We start from the raw sequence: 19,107 nt of genomic DNA, 5'->3' as shown, positions 1-19,107 counted from the left end.
ATAAAACAAATTGAAATTTTCTACTTTCATTATCGAATTCATAAGCATTTGGATGAAATAAGACTTTTGCATACCTCAAAGTAGAGTTTCAGTTGTAAAACAATACGAAAATCACGATGTGAACTGGGCGATACAAATATTGCTACACCCTAAAATGAAACAACACAGGCTTGTGTACAATGTACACAGGCTTGTGTACAATGTACACAGATTTGTGTACTACTAGATCAGCCTCCACCCCTGTGTCAAATGTACACAGTCACTTTTCTGGCTCTAGCGCTGGTATGGGAGCAAAGTTCATAACTAATTTTCTCTGAACGATGACATGCATTATCAAGAATCGATCAGTGCAAAAATAATGGTTAATTTTGTTTTCATGCCAGCGCTGGAGCCGGAAAAGTATCTGTGTACATTTGACACAGCGGTGAGGCTGATCTAGTAGTACACAAATCTGTGTAACTTCTGTAACCGTGTACCGTTTTTGTTGCGAATAAACTCGAGGGCGATCTTTGCCATAATCTGCTTACGAAGAAAACAAAGCGTTGTTGCCGTGCCTTCTTTTCAGGGATAGCATGCTCCTCAGTGCGAGTGCAAGTGTGCGCGGTTTTAATATGAAAATGAGCTGCACAGTGAACAGTTTCAGTGCGGAATGCCAACCCTTCTTCTTTGTTGCATATTTTTCGCTTGCGGTGCCATATTTTGCGTACACTGTATTGCTGACTGCACCCCAAATTGGACTGACACAATAGTGTGCACACACCTTCAAAGTGTGATTACAGCGCAGGGATACGTCGGATCGAATTGAGGTCTTCGGTGCACATATTCCTTGCAAATGGAGGAATAAGTGCACCGAAGACTTCGAGACGATGCGAGGCAAATGTGGACTTTTATCACATTTTTTAGGCGTACCAAAAAAAGTGTGATAGTCCAATTTGAGATGTAGTCTGCAATATAAAGTGGCTCATTGTTGTGTCACGTCCGTCATGAGACTCCCATCTTTATGTTTATCCCTGCATATTTTGGCTCGCGGCACGAAGCCATTGCGGAATGCGTTAAGCTTCTGGTAGAACTTCCGTGTTTCTTGGGAACGAAACGGCAATTATATTTCCTCACACTCCACTTCTTCCAGGCGGTGTTTCTCCTCCCAAAAAAGACTAAAGTGTCTGCACTTGCGCTACTGTTTGTATCGTTCCACGTTCTGTCACGTTCCTTGCTGCAGCATTACTGCCCGCGCTACATTCTACTCCATAATCACTCTACACTCCTCGTCGAACCATTCGTTCCATCGACTCCGTTCCACGCCTTTGATGGATGATTTAACTAGCTAGAGGGTCCACATGGTGCTCGCCCTCGTCTGCCAACGCTGCCTCGACATTCTGCACGTATATTGAGGCAACATGCGGTTGCTTTAGTCGTTCTAGGTTGTACCGTGGCGGTCATCGGTACAACCGTTGTACTTACATTGTTGATGACGGAGAGTTCTGGGTGCAGACCATCATGAAACTAATGTTCTGCCCGACAACAACTCATCAGCGCGAGACTCGGACGTAGTCACAGGGTCGGCGCGCTACCGGGCAACCGGAGGGGCTTCGCGGATTTATTAGGGCGCTCAAAGATTCAAATAAACTACACTAAAGTGGTTCAAAATTACGGTGTGTTCAGTTGTCTGTTGTTCTGTAGTCTATCAGTGGTTCACGGCACGTACCTTGGTTGACTGCAAACCTACGAGCGCTCGCGACGGGACCTCTGTTCCAGCGATGGCTGGCTGGACTCGATGTCGTCCTGTGGCAAGATGGCGGAACAGCTACCGTGGACCTGCGACGTCTGGAACGTACAATGGCGCTTGGAGAATGACTGGAATGGCGATGTGTGGAGATGGTTCCGGACCAGAAAGTGGTCAGAGTAAACGATTGGTCTTGTCGTCGATAATGTTGAAGAAGTGGCTTTCAGCAATCACTGTGTGGTCGATGTGCGATTCCCTCTGCTGTGTTGATATCCGGGTTTTACGATATGGGAAGCTGTGTTGGAAAAAGGCGCTATGTATGGCCATGTTTTTGGAGACGGCGAAATATGTATCCTGTCCATTTGTCCACCTCCTGCAGCACTAAGATGCCGAACCAGCGGTCCTTCAGTAGATTGGCGGGTAGGTCCCTAGGACCACCCTCATTTTGTAGAACGAACTTACCAAACAAGAATGTAATGCACTTTTTTCGGGGAACTGACTTTCGGCGAAACGATTTGGGGAATTAAAAATTGAAAAAAAATATAGCACAATCGAATATTCTACTACTGTACCCTTTGGTTTTGATCTTTCTTTTCAGAGGAACCGCCATCCATCTCGAGCACCATTCAGTCCCTAATACCCCAGGGCGAGAACAAGCTGCCACCGATTGTCAAGCAGATCACCAAAACCGAAACCAAGCACATCGATGTGGATAACGATGCGGCTCTGATTGCGAGCCTGCGGGACGGCACACTAACCTTTGCGCTGCAGCGAAATCTCTACGTGCTGGTAACCATCAGGGAGCTAAGCTGCTGCATCAACAAGACTGTGATCAACTACACCACCCGGGGAATGCACTACGTCGGTCAAGACGAGATCGTCATTCTACTGGAGTTGGGCGATTCCCAACTGTTGCCAAAGGACATCTTCGTCCACTTGAACGACATCTATCTGGATGCGGATCGGGGCAACACCGTCTCCGAGCTGGGCTTCAGTCCGCCGAGGATGCCGAACTTTCTCGGATCCAAAAACCACGGTGGGTTCCTGTACGTTAGGCCAACCTATCAGTGTATGCAGAATGTGATAATTCCGGATGCGCCGTATCTGGTTGGGGTGTTGATTCACAGGTGAGACCAACTTCCTTTCCATTTGTGAAATATTCAAGAATTATAAACCAACTAATTAAACATCTTTTCCTTACAACCACGCCAGGTGGGAAGTACCGTGGGCGAAGGTTTTGCCCCTGAGGTTGATGCTACGGTTAGGCGCGCTGTATCGATACTACCCCAGTCCGCACGTGAGCGTACGAGAACGGGAATCCGTGTATGTGGAAATAGCCCAAACGATCATAACTCTGCTGGCAGACTTTAGGAACTACACGTACACCATTCCCACCATCCGCGGCATGGTCATACACATCGAAGATCGTAAGACGAGCATTTTGATCCCGCGGAACCGGTACGAACAGGTGATGAAGGTGCTGAGCGGAACCAAGGATCAAACTATTCTGGCGCTGGGTGGAAACTTTAGCAAGGTGGCCGATGGTCATCTGGTGTGCATTCAGAACACGGACTCGGGCTGTCCGGAAACGGCGCAGTACTCGACGCAGGCGATTAACATCGAAGGACAACCGAGAAAAGGTAGGTGTAGCGACTATCATAGCACACTTGAACATATAAAAAATAATCAAGAATTGCAAAAAATGTGAGTGTTGATCAGCGTGCATAGGAGAAAACGACACCATGTTCTAAGGCATCGAGTACACGGGGTCAAATATCTGACAAGAAATGAACTAAAGAGTAAACACCTGTCTAACACTAACGGAAATTCGGTCGAGTCAAGCCATATAGCATCTTAAGTCTAATAATTGTTCGACACAAAAGTTCAGCTAATTGGACGCAGTGGCTTAATTTGCCCAACAGAGAGGTAGGGAATGGCCACTTAATACCTACGGTGTTTTTTTCACGCATGGGCGATTTGTTCTAACAATCTTCTCTTGATAATGTGGATTTAGCTTTCCGCATAGTAAATCCTATGTAAACTCTAAACAATTTATTCGCCTTAGAACCTGAATCGTCTAAATACGTCCCTTGATACTCCTGAACTTCAGCCGAAAGCTCATTGAAACGTCCTGAAACTCCATGAAGCATCTTGAAACTCCATGAAGCTTTCATCAATCCGCCTTGAATTGTCTCAATCCCTTCTGAAACCTTCAAAATCTTCTGAAAACTTCATGAAATGCTCCCGAAATCCCATGAATTCTCTGAAACTCCTTTAACCCTCTAATACCCAATCCCGCCTTTAGACGGGGTATAGTTTGAGCAATTTTGTAATTTTTGTTTCGTGGAAAATCAAATTCTTTATATTTTTGGCTGATATTCAGGACTGTTCTGTAAATCTCAAAATGATTTTTGTTGTATTTTAAAGCGTATTTACAGTTTTTAAAAATCATTGAAAAATTGAAGTTTTAGTCACCTTTTAGAAGTCATTGTTTATTTTGTATTGAATCGCTACAATTAACATATTTTAATTTTTTCCCAAATCATTCTATCCTTGTTTAATAGTTTAAGGGAATCGAATACACTCTAAAATTATTTTCCTCAAAATTACACGGAAAATAAAATTTTCTGTGAAAAAAAATTATAATAATAATATTTCAACAATAATCATAAAATCTCAAAATATTTTCATCTCAAAAAATCCGTTCCCCAAATTAACACCGCTAGCCATGATGGTCTCCAATAGCGGAAGGTCCGAAAGAGCTTGAAACTATTGAGAAATCATCATGTCTACAGGTCGTAAGCCCTGATAAAGTGTGGAACGTTTTGATGGCTGTGATCCCTGACCATCATGTCAAAACCCAGGGATACCCAAGTGACCATACTGTTAGGGTGTAGGGGTTGCATGTGTGAGGCGCATATATTGACAGGCATTGCTATGGACCGTTAGGGCTGAGTAGGGTCGAAGAATGGATCTACGATTGCTGAATTATACTGAAAAACTCGTGATTCAGCAGTGGTGGCACCGCTTTCCGCTTTTGTTCGGCCTTGGTGGTTTGTGTGGGGTGGTGCGTGTCGGTGTGTGTGTGCTTTGTGCGTGTGGTGCTTACGGCTTCAGCAGGGTGGTTACTTGGGTAGTGTGGGATAATTGGGTTTGGGACTGAGGGGGTCGTCGTTGATAAGGCCGACATCATTGAGTGCTCAGTGTTGGCGGTTGTATTGGTGACGATTTCTTCAGCCTTAAGATCTCATTTATACCACGCACAGATTTTTGGGAAGAGGGAGTACTTTGTAATGCAAGAGAGGGACTTAAACTCTGCGTTACGGGTTGGGCGAGGTCATGCAGATAGACTCAACCCAGGTGACCGTGCGGCTCGGACAGTGATGCATGAATGAGTGCGGTGTGGGTGAGGTGCGCTGCCCTGTGGGTGCAGTTGAGTCCGGGTTGGAGTGGAAAGAGACCCTTCTCTACTCTAGGTCGGGTTCGGTTGTACGGGCGTGGTAGTGTTTGTCTTATTTGTGCCGTGTTGTGCATGATTTGCGGCTCGAGCTGTGTGGTTACTTGGGAAGTATTGTGCTCTGTAATCTAGATTTTGGTTTTAAGGTGAAGCTAAGGCTGGGCTGTGCCTCGGATTTGTTGGGCGCAGGTCGGGAGAGCTGGTGGCAGTTTGTGCTGGGGGGTTTACTCGATTGGTTATTCACTGATGGTGGCCAGTCGATCGACTTATCGGCGCTGCCTGTCATTTGGTTCTTGGGGTTTGTGCTCTCGAGGTTCGGGGCGTTGCTTCGTTGTATCTTCGCTTTAATACTAATATTCCTTGTTTGATTTAACTGACTGTTTTCTACAGGCGTTTAACTCATTCTATTTCATAGATTGCCAAATTTAAGGGTAATGGTTCAATAGGGTGTTAGCTATCAGAATGGATTAGAACGAGTTGGCGCCTACAATACACCAACACTGACACACACACTCCAATACTTACACGCACACATGCACCTACAACTAGCTGTAAAAGACCAGTGGGCGGGACAATGGTGCCTACCCAACAGTTGTAGGTGGGGTGTTTGGCTTAGCTACATGACTTGGTCCGGCAAGCCCATAAACATCAATTGGTAGACGTATTGCCTAGTGAAAAGACAACGCAGATGGGCGAAAGCCAGGGGATGCGTTGATAATAGCAGAATAGCAGAATAGCAAAAAATCCGTTCCCCAAATTGGCTTCCAGGATAAATATTAAAGTGTGGGGATGTTCAAAAACAAAAATTAGAAAAATCAAAGCTGAAATTCACGAAATCGAGAATTAAAAAGAATCATATTCTAAAACATGTTTAAACCGATTTTAGATGACGAAAAATGATATTTAGATCAAAATCAAAAATTTGGGTATTAGAGGGTTAACCCTTTCCTTCCCACGACTTTGAACGGCTATATCTATGCCAAAAAAGCGTTTCCGAAAAAAGTGGTAGAACAAAAGTTATTGCAAATTGGCTAAATTTTTCGAAACCAATGAAAAAAATTTGGTTGTAAATCAATAGGTTTTTGATTGTTTATCAATAGTTCAACTATTGAAACAAGTAGGTAGTAGTTGGGTTAACCTTATGAGGTTATAACCATATTCTAAAAATTATTGCATCATATTCATCTAATTCCGTTTGTCCGGAGTTCGTCGAAAATCGATGGTGCTCTAGAGCAACCATGGGAAGTAGAGGGTTAAACAGATTAAACTTTCCTGAAATCTCTCAAAACGCCCCTGAAGACATTTTAGAGCCCCTTGAAACCATCTCAAACCTTCTGAACAGCCTTCAAAGCCACTTGAAATCGCTCTGAAATTCGTTGAAACGCCTTCGAAATTCTCAGAAATCCTTAAACCTTTCTGAAAACATTCTGAACCGTCTCCTTGATGTTGATATACCTTAATACCTCATAAAACACCACTCAGAAACTCCCTTAAACACCCCTGAAAGCTTCTTGAAACTTGTAGCGCTCCCAAAAGTCTTTGAAACGCCTTGAATCCCTCTTGAAACCACATTTAACTGCCCTAACCCCTCTGATCTGAACTGCTGATCAGGGGGATCCCCCAGAAACCCCATGGAACGTTCCTGAATTCCCCATAAAACTCCCTGAATCGCTCCCAAAATCGTTTGAAACCTCTGAAACTCCTTGAAATCTTATGGAATGCCTTGAACACCCGTGAAATTTCCTAATGCCCCTTAAAACGGTCCGGGAACTACCTTAAACTCGTTGAAACGTTTCGACACCCCATTGAACCAGCATGAAACCACTTTAAACTAACTTATACCTCCCTGAAGCCCTTTGCACAGCCCTCGAAATCCCTTGATACCCCCAGAGACTCCCCGAAACTCTCCTGAGGTCTTTGAAAAACCCCCTAAAATATCCTCGAAAACCCCTGAAATGCTTTGACATGCCTTTAAAACCACCCCTGATCTTAGCAATTCCTTGAGTTGAAACCTCATGAATCTCCCCTAAAGCCCCTGAATCACGCCCGAGGCGCCCTGAAACGTCACTGAAGCTCTTTTGAACTCTTTAACCCTTTGGAATCTTCTAAGATCTCTCTTGAAACACTTTCGGAATAATCTTGCGTAGAGCTGCACAGATAGAGTTCATAAGATCAGCCTTCAATGTAAAGAACATGCAAACATGTTAGTGGTGCATTATATTACCGCCGACCCCCGTTGGTTTGAACGACACCCCATGCAAACCAACGGGGTTTATTTTTAATTTGAACCCTGTGGGCATCGAAAAACGCACTGATGGTCACCTTTTTTGCTGTTTTGTTTTAATTATGTGTTCCGTTTCACCCCGTTCCATGAGCAGAATGACGTTTGAACCATTTTTAGTTTGAACAATGTGCAGATCAACGGGGGTCAAATTAAAGAGTTCAGATTAGATGTGGTCAAACCAACGGGGGTAGACGGTAGTCCTCTTTTTATCGAAATAACCTTCTGCTTTCATAAATTGGAGTTCCTTTTGGGATTCCTTCAGGATTTTCTTATGAGTTTAACATGGATTCCTTCAGAAGCTTCTTCTAAGATTCCTCTAGGCATTCGTTCATGTGTTAGTTCAGAAGTTCAGTCGGAGGTTTCTTCAGAGTTTTCTTACTGAGATTCCCTTAACACACTCAATCCTGAATTGCCTGTTCGGTACCTTTTTGACGGAAATTAGAATCGCAGAACTATTTCGGTAGTTTCAGTAATCGATTTTACTGAGTATTCGGAGTACCCAGTAGGGGAACCAACGAATTTTGGACACAGCGTTACGCCAATATGTTTTGGACACTGTAATGTCGGATGTTGGTCTTCGGATACGATTGCAGAGACACGTCTTCACGCGATGTTGGTATGAACAGAACTGAACATTATTTATTTACATGTCATTGGACTACGGGTAGGTGACAGCATACACTCTAAGATTCTTTTACACAAGATATTCACAATAGTAGTAGTGTGGACACTACATTCCTCCTTTTCTTTACAGTTGTTTAGTTACTTATATAAAAGCAATGCTATCTGACATATAAAACGTTTACAATTATTAAGGACCCTTATTTAAGCTACTGTAAACTTGTTATAAACAACAAGAAACCATTTTTATTTTCATTGTAGTCACAAGAATGCTTGCCTTGCTGTTTTAATCTACTCCACTGCACTCCACTCCATCTGTCGTTTCATCTCAAACAGTTAAGGTGATACGGGATGCCGTGTTAATTTTCCTATCTTTTCTCTCTTTCTAACTATCAATCTTCCGATTTTGAAGACGGTATTCAATTTCTATCATACTGGAGTGGCTGAAAAACAATCAGCTTATGCACATCTTGGTAACAATAGAGCAATGGCGGTAGTTGTCTATACAGTCCCGTTTATCCTTAAGTAGATTGATTTTGTAACATCCTCACAGTTATAACAGGCTCATCATGGGCTATGCTTCTTGAGTTTTCTAACAGTTTCTTAACGCATTATTCTCTTCCCCTTTCCCTTCATGACAACCAAATCTACCTTCTCGATCCTGGTTCGTTTTGCTCCACGACTAACGTCCTTGGCCACCTCATGTGTGAAGACAGTCCAATGCTTGATATCGAATCATTGTTGATGAATCACCACCTAATCCGTTCAACAGATATTCCCCTAACAAGCCCAGGTTAATCATCATCATCTAAATTTACATTTTGACAATGATTGTGGTCGGTTGTCAGTTTCCTGCAGTCCGGCATCTTAAATAGTTCACGTTAAGGGATAATGGATGGCTATCCGCTTCTTGTCCGACCTCGTTAAATTAGCTGCAAAACTAAAAAAAAATAGGAAGAATATTATCAGACAGCATGAGCCCAACAAAATCAGCAGCAATAAGTTCCCATAGTATGGGAACAGGCTTCACTAGGCCAAGCCCTTCGCCTTTCTTTTCTTCTATTTTCCTATCATTACGAAAGGCGAAGGTCGACAAATTCCTTTCTACGTAATCGCTATTTGTCTAAAAATTTTGGAGTTATATAACTAATGTAACATTATTAGGATTCGTAATTTGTGTTTTAGAAATAGTCATTCGTTGCCCAATTCATTTTTTTTACCTCAAAACTAAATAAGCACGAAACTACCTGCAGTTCTTCATGATGTCGTTTTTACTTTAGGAATTGCTAATTGAATAATATTTTACGTCATTGTTATCGAGCTCAACTGCTTGACTTATAATGTGAGAAAAGCACTTGCGAAGATTTCACTATCTGCTGTAGAGTTTAAACTACTTAAATTGGTGTGTATATCATTTTATGTAAACCGCTTCCCTCTATCATGAATTACAGTTAAAGACTTTTCTACAATATAAAAATAATTAAAGTTTACAATCTGAAAAAATTTTATATTGTCTTTCCGCCTAGTATATATCAGAACCTAGGAACAAGGATCTTTTTATTTCACGCTGTACTGCTCTTAAATTGTTTTAACCTTTCTACGATTGGATCCTACTCACAATTTTTACACTGGTTTAATTAAATATCCCCAGAGACTTCAGCACTGCTATGATCAAAGAAATATTAAAACTCCTAGCATTCTAAGAAAATACTCCAAACGAACAGCACTACAGTGAACTGAAACTAATCCTACACATAATTGTACTGTTCTCCTGAAACTTTCCTTATCTCCAGCCTGCATTTGTGAACATACAGTATTTTTTTCCAGCACCATATGTTCTACATGATCGAGTTGTATGACTTCAGCTAACTTCGGGCTATCACACTGCACCCAGCAGGAATCACATTAGCTTCTTCACCCAAATGATTACCTTCTTACTCCGTTCCGTAGAAGACTCAGTTAATGCTTGCTTTATCGCTGGATCTCTTCTTCAACCACTTTGTGCAATATCCGCTAGGCTGATATCTTAGGATACGTCGACCAAACTAATGGAAACATATGAAAGTCTTATTTGTTCATAGAAGTAGTTTGGTATTTAGCCAATGAAGTTTCTCACTCCTACAAGGATTATGATAATTCCTATATAAAATCGAATCAAGATATTCCAGAATTCAAACGGATGTTCTCATCTACTAACACCTAAGTCTTTGATAGATTCTATTTCAAAGTAAATGCTTTCCATGATGTTGAGTGGTAAGTAAAAATTAGTCTTTTGTACCCTCATCGATACAAAGTTAGAAAATATGTTAAGTTCCGGACGACAATTACATATTCCTACTATCCTACATTGTTGCCTACTTTTTATAATGTTCCACCAGCGTACGATCTTATTCTCTCATTCTAAGGTCAACTGTTGTTGATAAAATTTAGCGTCAACCACAGTTATACAGGTTTCTGTGGCACCTTAATTTGTGGTGTTAGTATTTCAAAATAACAATATAAAGCAAAAACTCTGAGAAATTCAATTGTTTTTCTTTGTTTGTCTATTTCGGGTACATCTCGATATGAGAACATTTATTTAATTTTGGTTGTACTGGTTACATCGAATTAAAATACTACATTGTTAAATGAAAAACATTGAGAGACGCCAGGAGTGACGCTCAATCGAAAATCAGTTATAATGAATAATCGAATTCTCACGTTGAATCAACTATTCCCTTTCAAACAACCTAAAGGTAATTCAATGCTCTTATCTTCTACCGGTTTCGCCAACGCTTTCAATGAATCCACTTCAACTTCACCAAACATTCCTCATGAGTATTAGCTAATGCAAAATCGATTTTGCCTGTATTTACCCTCATCATTGTCAAACTGTAGAAAACCTTGCACCTAATTCATCAAGATTTGCTCTATCAAATTATTGATGAACAATAACGGTAATAAGTAAATTCAATTAGGGTTTTAAATTTTGAAAAACTTAATGGTTTCTTAATTTTCTACGCAAATGCACCTCCTTCTTATCCATTATGACTCTCTTTAGCCCTCCAGAAATTCACCTTAGCACCCAAAATCAATCTTAAAGAATCGCCCAGTACAAAATCCGACGAGAGCGATGTAACAAATTACCTCCACTCAATCAGCCAACCGACCCACAAACAGGTTCCCGGGTCCCAAAGTCCATGGAAACCCGAACCTTGGCCCAGCATGGCATGCAGACTCAGAACATCTTGTCATCACAACACCGGCAAAGAAGCCAACACTCAACCGACTCCATTGCACCTACTGTTTTCCTCCTTCCACAGTTTATCGTGCCATGTTCTTTCACACGCGAACACCGATTACTCGATACACCAGCCACAAAACGCATTCGCATACCATGCCTGCTACTAACAGTTACAATACTTTCACCATATCCGACACCCAATACAGCACTCATACTACATCACTCCATGCAGAATCCATCTATAATCGTCTATAAGTTCGGCACTTGACACCTGGCACTTAATTCTCTTTTACTCATTCCATCCCCTTCCAATAACCCTTTTTTTTGTAACATCAATGAATCCAGTTCTCAACTAATTTCACTTTATTTAGTTAGCTGTTCAACCCCTCCACTTCATTCATTTTTTTTAACAACTGTCGCCAGTGAATCCGGTGCTCGATCCATTTCACTGCATCCATCACCACTGTCTCAAATGTCTTCCGGTAATCAATCCATCTCATCCTAAATAAATTCATCTGCAATTATTGGTGAATCCAGTACTCGACTCATTTCACCATCCCTTTTTTTCACCCCCGAAGCGTCTAACCACTTGTGAATCCAGTACTCGACTCATTTCACTTTATTTAATTCCATCACATCCATTTTTTCCCCGCAACGAAATTCACCAGTGAATCCGGTACTCGACCCATTTCACTGTATTCATTACGACTGCTTCAAATGCATTCATGAATCCATATCAACAACAAACCCATCCAAAATTTCCAATGAATCCAGAACTAAACTCGTTTCTCATCACAAAGTCTAAATAGTGAATCAAACACTGCATCTTGCTTTGCTTCATAGATTACCGTGTAAATGTTCAATCGTCCAAAAATCGTTAAAAAAAAAAAAAAAAAAAAAAAAAAAAAAAAAGTGCTGTGATAGCCTCATTGGTAAAGGCGACTGAAAATTTACGATAGCAGGATTGGAGGTTCAAATCCCATCCTCGTCGCCAAATGTAATGTCGGATGTTGGTCTTCGGATACGATTGCAGAGACACGTCTTCACGCGATGTTGGTATGAACAGAACTGAACATTATTTATTTACATGTCATTGGACTACGGGTAGGTGACAGCATACACTCTAAGATTCTTTTACACAAGATATTCACAATAGTAGTAGTGTGGACACTACAGACACTTCCATTTGTTTTTGCCGTAAGTGTCCGAAAAATATTGGTGCGTTGCTGTGTCCACAATATGTTGGTTCCACTACACCAACTGTCAAAAACGGGTGCATGAGATAAACAATCCATCATTACTGCATTCAGCTGTACTATTTTCTTAAAAAATTTTATTCGGTTATTCAAAATTATGTGTAAGGAGTTCCTTCTGACATTTCTTAGGTACTTCTTTCGGGATTCCTCCAATAACTCTTGCAGGATTCCTCCTGGAACACGTTTTAGGATTTTCCAATAGTTTGTTTACGGGTTTCTCCCATGGTTTCTTCTGGGATTGGTCCAGATTTTTTTCTGAGATTACAATAAGAGTTTCTTCTGGAAATTCTACAGATATTCCTTTCGTGATTACTGCAGGGATTCCTTCCGGGATTCGTCATGTAGTTCCTTCGAGGATTCATCCTAAAATTCCATCCAAAACTCCTCCTGGAGTCAGTGTTGGGAATAGGTACTCACTTGCAAAGAGATTTCGCACTTGCTACTATCTCAGTTCAGAAGCAGCTATCAAAAATGGTGTTTGAATGACTTTTACATAGTAGTTTTATCTTAAAGGTTTCTGAATGAGGTAAAGATCGCACACGAATCCCAAAGTCGTGAAAGAGATGTGAAGGTAACAACACATACTGGATCGTTAGAGGTGATGGCTGGACTAACACCGTTAGCCATCAGAAGGGAAGAAGCAACAATGAAATTCATCGAAAAAAGATATTCCACTAAATCCTGCAACGACAAGTTTGTGAAGACTACAATCAATGGTGCTACTCCAACCTGGCTACGTCGTAGCATCCTACAATACACGTCCTACACCGAACGGAAGTTGGAAACATTCGAAGTGCTGCCATGTTTCGAGTTTGAACTGGACTTGAGACGAAAAGTAGTTCCGGTCGACAAAACGGTACACCTCAAACTATCGGCGAATCCATCCTTAAGAGCCAATGAAGTCGTTCAAAATATTCTTGGCTGTCGATATCCAAATGCACTACAACTTGCTACAGATGGTTCCAAAGCCATTAACGGCACAGCCTTTGCGGTAGTAGACGAATTTGGCCATCCAGTGAGTCAAATCAAGCTTCCGGATCAGATTTCAGTATTTCACGCAGAGATACTGGCGCTTCGGAAAGCCGTTCAAATTGTTGCAGCTAGACCCAGGGCCGATTATGTCGTACTCACCGATAGCTTGGGCAGCCTAGAGTTTCTCTCCAACATTCAAATCACTTCCTACACTCCTGCGGTGTGGTTTGAAATCAAAAAGCTAGTAATGGCCATTGAAGAAAAAGGGTCAAACATTATGTTCCTTTGGGTACCTTCTCATCAAAACATCAAGCTAAACGAAGCTGTGGACGTTGCAGCGAAAGAAGCTTGTCAATCGGGCGGGGTAGACTACTACCGATTTACCTGTTTGGACATTGTATACCCAACGCGCACAAGATCTATCAACGTGTGGCAATCAGCGTGGAATGTGGGAACTAAAGGCAGATTTTGCCACAGCATAATTCCCACTGTATCAACACAAGCTTGGTTTAAGGACCTGGGTTTCTCGCGGAGGGAAATCGTATTACTATCAAAGCTGATAAGCAATCACTCCAGATTACCGTCACATCTCAAGCGGAATAACATCGTTGAGGATGATACTTGTCCTTGTGGAGAGGCCTCAGCGTCACCTGAACATCTGCTCTTCGACTGCAATATCTACGGGAATTGAAGGCGGATCGTCTGGACAGAGATCGTCAGTGAAGGAGCATTTCCGGACTTGCAATTAATACTCTGTAGTAGAAACATTAAGTTACTAAAAACTATTGCAAATTTCTTTATAAATTGTAACATTGATATGTAAAGTATTTTCCGATCAAACATGGCCAAATAATGGAAACAAGAGGCCACTAATAAAAAAAAAAAAAAAAAGAGGGATGTGAAGGCGACTTACCACGGCCACACATCAGGGAATTCTTTTTAGGATTCCTCAAGGATTTGCTTCTGAGATTTTTCTAGAAATTATTTCTTGGACTCATCTTTTCGGCATTCCTAATGGAAATCCTTCTAGGATTCCTTCAGCAGTTCGTTTACGAGTTTCTCCATAGTTCTATCTGAATTTTCTTGTGAGATTGCACCAGAATTTCATTTCAGAAGTTTCTTCCGGGATTCCACAAAGGGGTTTCTGCCGGTATTTCTCTTGGAACTCCTTCGTTTACTTCATTATCGCCTTGCGGGACTCCTCCTGAAACTCCTTCCAGGATTCCTCCAAGAGTTCCTTCTAGAACACATGCAGATTTCCAGAGTTCCTCTGAGAGTTCATTCTGGAATCCATTCAGAAATTTTCAGGTAAAACCCTCCAGGAGTTCATTACAGTCCTGCGAGAGTTTTTTTTTGTGGAATTCCTGATAACATTACTCATGGAGTTTCGTAAAATATTCTTCCATGAATTGCTTACAAAATTTTTACCGGACTTCCTAGCGAAATTCTTCCTATAGGAATGATAGATGGAAATGATAGAGAAATTCAAAAAGCAATTCCTACAGGAATCGCAAAAGGAACTTCTGAAGGAATTTCAGAAAGAACTTCTTGACCAATGCCAGAAGAAACTCTTGTAAGAAATACCGTAAGATATCTGGCCGTATCTAGGCAAAAATATGTATCTTCAGAACGAACCTCTGAATAAATCTGAAATATACCTCCAGGCTTGTCCGCACTGAGCGCATGAAAATTCTGCTCTTTGGATTTACACCATCAAGCACGTTATAAATAAGAAATCTTTTCAGCCAATCAGATAGAAGGATGTTGAAATATCCTAAATGTCATTTCGAACTGTCAAAAAACCGCACCGCAGAGCCCCACGGGCCGTTCAAAGTGAAATTCACTGGAGTGTTTTCACCCGGGTGAAAATCTCTTTGCGCGCTCCGTGTGGCTCTGCGGTGCGGTTTTTTGACAGTTCGAAATGACATTTAGCCTATTTCAACATCCTTTTATCTGATAGGATGAAAAGATTTCTAATTTGTGATGAGCTTGATGGTGTAAATCCAAAGAGCAGAATTTTCATGCGCTCAGTGCGGACAAGCCTGTATACCTCTCTAAGAATCTCATAAGGAGCTCTCTGAAAAATCTCAGAAGAAATTCCTCGACAAACCGCGGAAGTGTCCCAGAGATATCCCAGGAACAATTCCTGGCGGAATCTCAGCAGGTATTCGAGAAGGAATTCCAGGAAAATTTTCAGAAAGAATCCTGATTTCGGATTGCTTTAGGATCATTTTTTGACCCAAATCCTGCACTACCTCAGCGAGCTGTCAGCTAACTGTGGAATTGGCCGGGGTTCTGCTAAACCGAACTAAGCGCCAAAAAGTTTATTCCGAGATAATTAAGTTTAAAGTTCAACAACTCACAAATAAACAACAGCTAAGATAATTTTAAACTTTTCCGCACACATGTAACTTACAAGCCTTTATCAACCATCAGAGATGAAGAATACATGTAAATTATTTGAAATCATTGATATAATTACATTTAATTTCTTAGTACTTTGCACTCAGTTCACTCTGGCTGAACAAAAACATTGGAATATGGTGTATAGTTCAGTGTGGCTGACTGTGTTTCTTTGTTTTAGAGAAAACCGGTCGGATTGTGAAGAAAAATCTCGATTTTTCATCGTCTAAAGTTGAAGTCGATATCACTCACAATCCTTAACATGAATCAGAGAAGACGCGTACAGTATAGTAGCACGGAGGTCTCAAAATAGTTTGAAATATGAACGGCGGAAGCCCTCCCAGCTCAGAAATTGCCACTCATGTTTTTTTTTCATAGGCCATGCATTGTGCAGGCACAGAGCAAGAGTGATAATGTCAAATGATGTCCTTGCATGTCCTGAGGTCCTGAGATGTGAAAGTGGAGCAATTTGTGTACTTCAAATTTATGCTGGTCGAAGAAAACCATGAACATGTTCTGCCAAAGTGAACCAAGACAAAACAAATTTCAAAAATACGAAAGAGATTCGAACTTGGATCATTTGAGTGATAACCAAGCGCGTTACCTCTAGGTCATTTTACCTAGCTGAAGGTCAGTCATTATGTCAGAATCAAGTTCTAAACATTCTTCTCAAGGATGGTTTTCGTGAAAACACCATTTTTCGATCAGCCAAAGCGAACCAAGTGTTTGTTTTTTTTTAACCTTTATTATTCCTATTATCCTTGTTGTTCAATGACGGCTCCTGTGTTAAAGTATCAATATAAGGTGTATCGACATAACGCAGGTATTCAAAACCAGTTGATTTTTGAATTGTTGAGAATAAAGGGATTCTAAAATGCAGTGGATTTGGTTCACTCTGGCTGAATGTGATTTCGAAAAACGGCGATCAGGCTCATCGACATATAATTCGATCCTCCAACACCCGTATTTCTAATTACGTGTTCAATTCTCTCACAAATTGTTACTATGATTCGGTTAGAAGATGGAAATCTGAAGGCGACGAAGAAAACTTCAAATGTTCATCATCTAGATCAATACTCAAATATTTCGCTGATTCTATGAAATGGTTTACAGTTCACTCTGGCTGACTGCAATTTCGTTTTTTGTATGTTCTGCCAAACAGAAATTTTAATTTACTCCACCAAGAGCTCTAAGAATTACTGGATTTTTACACTGAAGGTAGATCATCATATTCTTCATCCAATGGTTAAGAAAACTCATTTTTTCAAAAAATGGTCTTTGGTTCGGTTTAGCAGAACCCCGACCAATTGCTCTTAAAACACTTAGATTTGTACCAGTTGGGACGCCAAGAAGAAGAATATAAGTTCTGATTATGATGTTTTACCCTATAAAATACTCCATAACATTTACCTACCACAATATTCAATTTTGTTTGATAGTAGAAACGTATCATGCCTATTGGTTGATGAAACTATAACTTCATATTCCTGTTTGACTTGCAGTTACCGGTGCCAGTTTCATGGTTTTGAACGGAGTGTTGAAACCGAACAGTGGTTTGGTGGGCAAGTGTAGCATCGTGGAGGACGGACTAATGGTACAGGTTCCTCCGGCCAAAATGAACACCATCAAGGATGCACTGAAGAACATGAAGGACTACAAGATCGTGTGCGGACCGGTCGAAGGAGACGACAGCCAGAAGGAGATCGTCAGTATCGAGTGGACGGAAAACGATCTCAACTTCAATATTGGGTGAGTGAAAATTTGGTTTGGTGGTTGTACGTAGTTTATTTATTTATTTTCTAAATAAATAGAGTTGTCTCTCCGATTGATAAGAAGTCTCTTGATGGAGTGCCTAGCATACGTGTCCACCGAGGAACTGACTATTCCAATGCCAATCATATAATCCGGTGGACCGAAGTCTTCATTATTCAGGTTGGTCATTCGTGAAAAGTTGTTGCGTCATGAAATGCTTAGTCGTATTTACTTGTTCAATCCTCACAGGGAGACGAAGAATCGAACCATCCAGGTGATCCCATAAACATGTCGAAACTGTCAGAGCAGGTGGCCAAAAGCGCCTGCACGGCACTAGTTGCATTCCTCGATCTGCTAGCATCCAATGGATTAACCAAAATCGGCCTCCGGATAATGCTGGATTCGGAAAATGTGAGTCAAATCAAGATATTGGCGCGCTTTGTCGATTACAACTATACTTTTCTCATAACCCAACTAGGTTTCCTACGAGGCGGGAAGTCAATTCAACAAGTTGGGACCCCTGTACATGAACGCCCTGGACAACGAACTGATCGGGACCCTGAATCGGCAGGCCAACAGTCTACACTTGGACCAGCAGATCATCTTTGAACTGATCTTTCACATTCTGGACAAATAATCAACCAGCGATGATTCTCTGTAATGTAGAGTGTCTATCGAGTTCAATTTGATCCATGTGCATACCGTGAAAATTAGGATCAAATTGGTATGTAGAAATGCGAGTACGTAGAAGAGCAGTTACACACGTTTAATGATACGATATTATCAAAGTGCATGTATGTATAATAGAAATATAATAGACTGTTGTTGCTATTGTTGGAAAGAGGAATAACACGGATGCGGAAGCCTGTGTTGATACAACTATTTACAAAACACGTAACAATGATTTGATCTGTAGGATTTAGGTTGAAGATAACAGAATGTACTAGTAGGATATGTTTTTATTAATTGCGCGCAGATAGGAACGAGAATGTTTTATGTAAAACAAATGTGGCAAGTGGCAAGCAAAGAAAAGAATCTATTACGGTATAGAAAACACTGAGCTAATCGAAGATAAGCAACTTGTCTTTGTATGAATATTTCGTGTACCATAGTTGAATTATTGGAAAATTTATTACTGCTATTAACCAACATAAAATATTTATATTTTATTTAGAAATTTTAAAATAAACCTGAGCTATTGGGAAACCGACTGCTGCTATGTCATAGACTACCGAGACCTTGGATTGAAGAATAATTTCCGATGATTGTTTGCCCCAGAAGCTTTTTCAAACCTGTCTCATATCTCTTGTTTTGCAGACCCTTGAATTGTTAGTTGGTTCAACCTAATTAAAAACTACTAAATTGCTTGCGAGATCCTTGACAGATTCCTCTTCAGATTTTCTGAGATACTAGTTG

General features: G+C 41.0%; 1 protein-coding gene across 1 annotated transcript in view; it reads left to right on the top strand.

Annotated features, from left to right (window-relative positions):
- LOC109622983 (zinc finger FYVE domain-containing protein 9) overlaps positions 1 to 18,901 on the top strand; it is a gene marked incomplete at its 5' end in the record, with an annotated part of 36,997 nt that extends 18,096 nt beyond the window's left edge. The window contains 6 exon segments of the mRNA XM_062846733.1: positions 2,322 to 2,850; positions 2,936 to 3,363; positions 17,442 to 17,688; positions 17,751 to 17,871; positions 17,941 to 18,102; positions 18,170 to 18,901. Of these exon segments, the coding sequence (XP_062702717.1) occupies positions 2,322 to 2,850; positions 2,936 to 3,363; positions 17,442 to 17,688; positions 17,751 to 17,871; positions 17,941 to 18,102; positions 18,170 to 18,328 (1,646 nt within the window).
- Between the last annotated feature and the right edge of the window lie 206 nt (positions 18,902 to 19,107).

The sequence above is a fragment of the Aedes albopictus genome, chromosome 1, assembly GCF_035046485.1.
Source record: "Aedes albopictus strain Foshan chromosome 1, AalbF5, whole genome shotgun sequence".
Taxonomy (NCBI): domain Eukaryota; kingdom Metazoa; phylum Arthropoda; class Insecta; order Diptera; family Culicidae; genus Aedes; species Aedes albopictus.
This window is presented reverse-complemented; position numbering and strand designations above follow the sequence as displayed.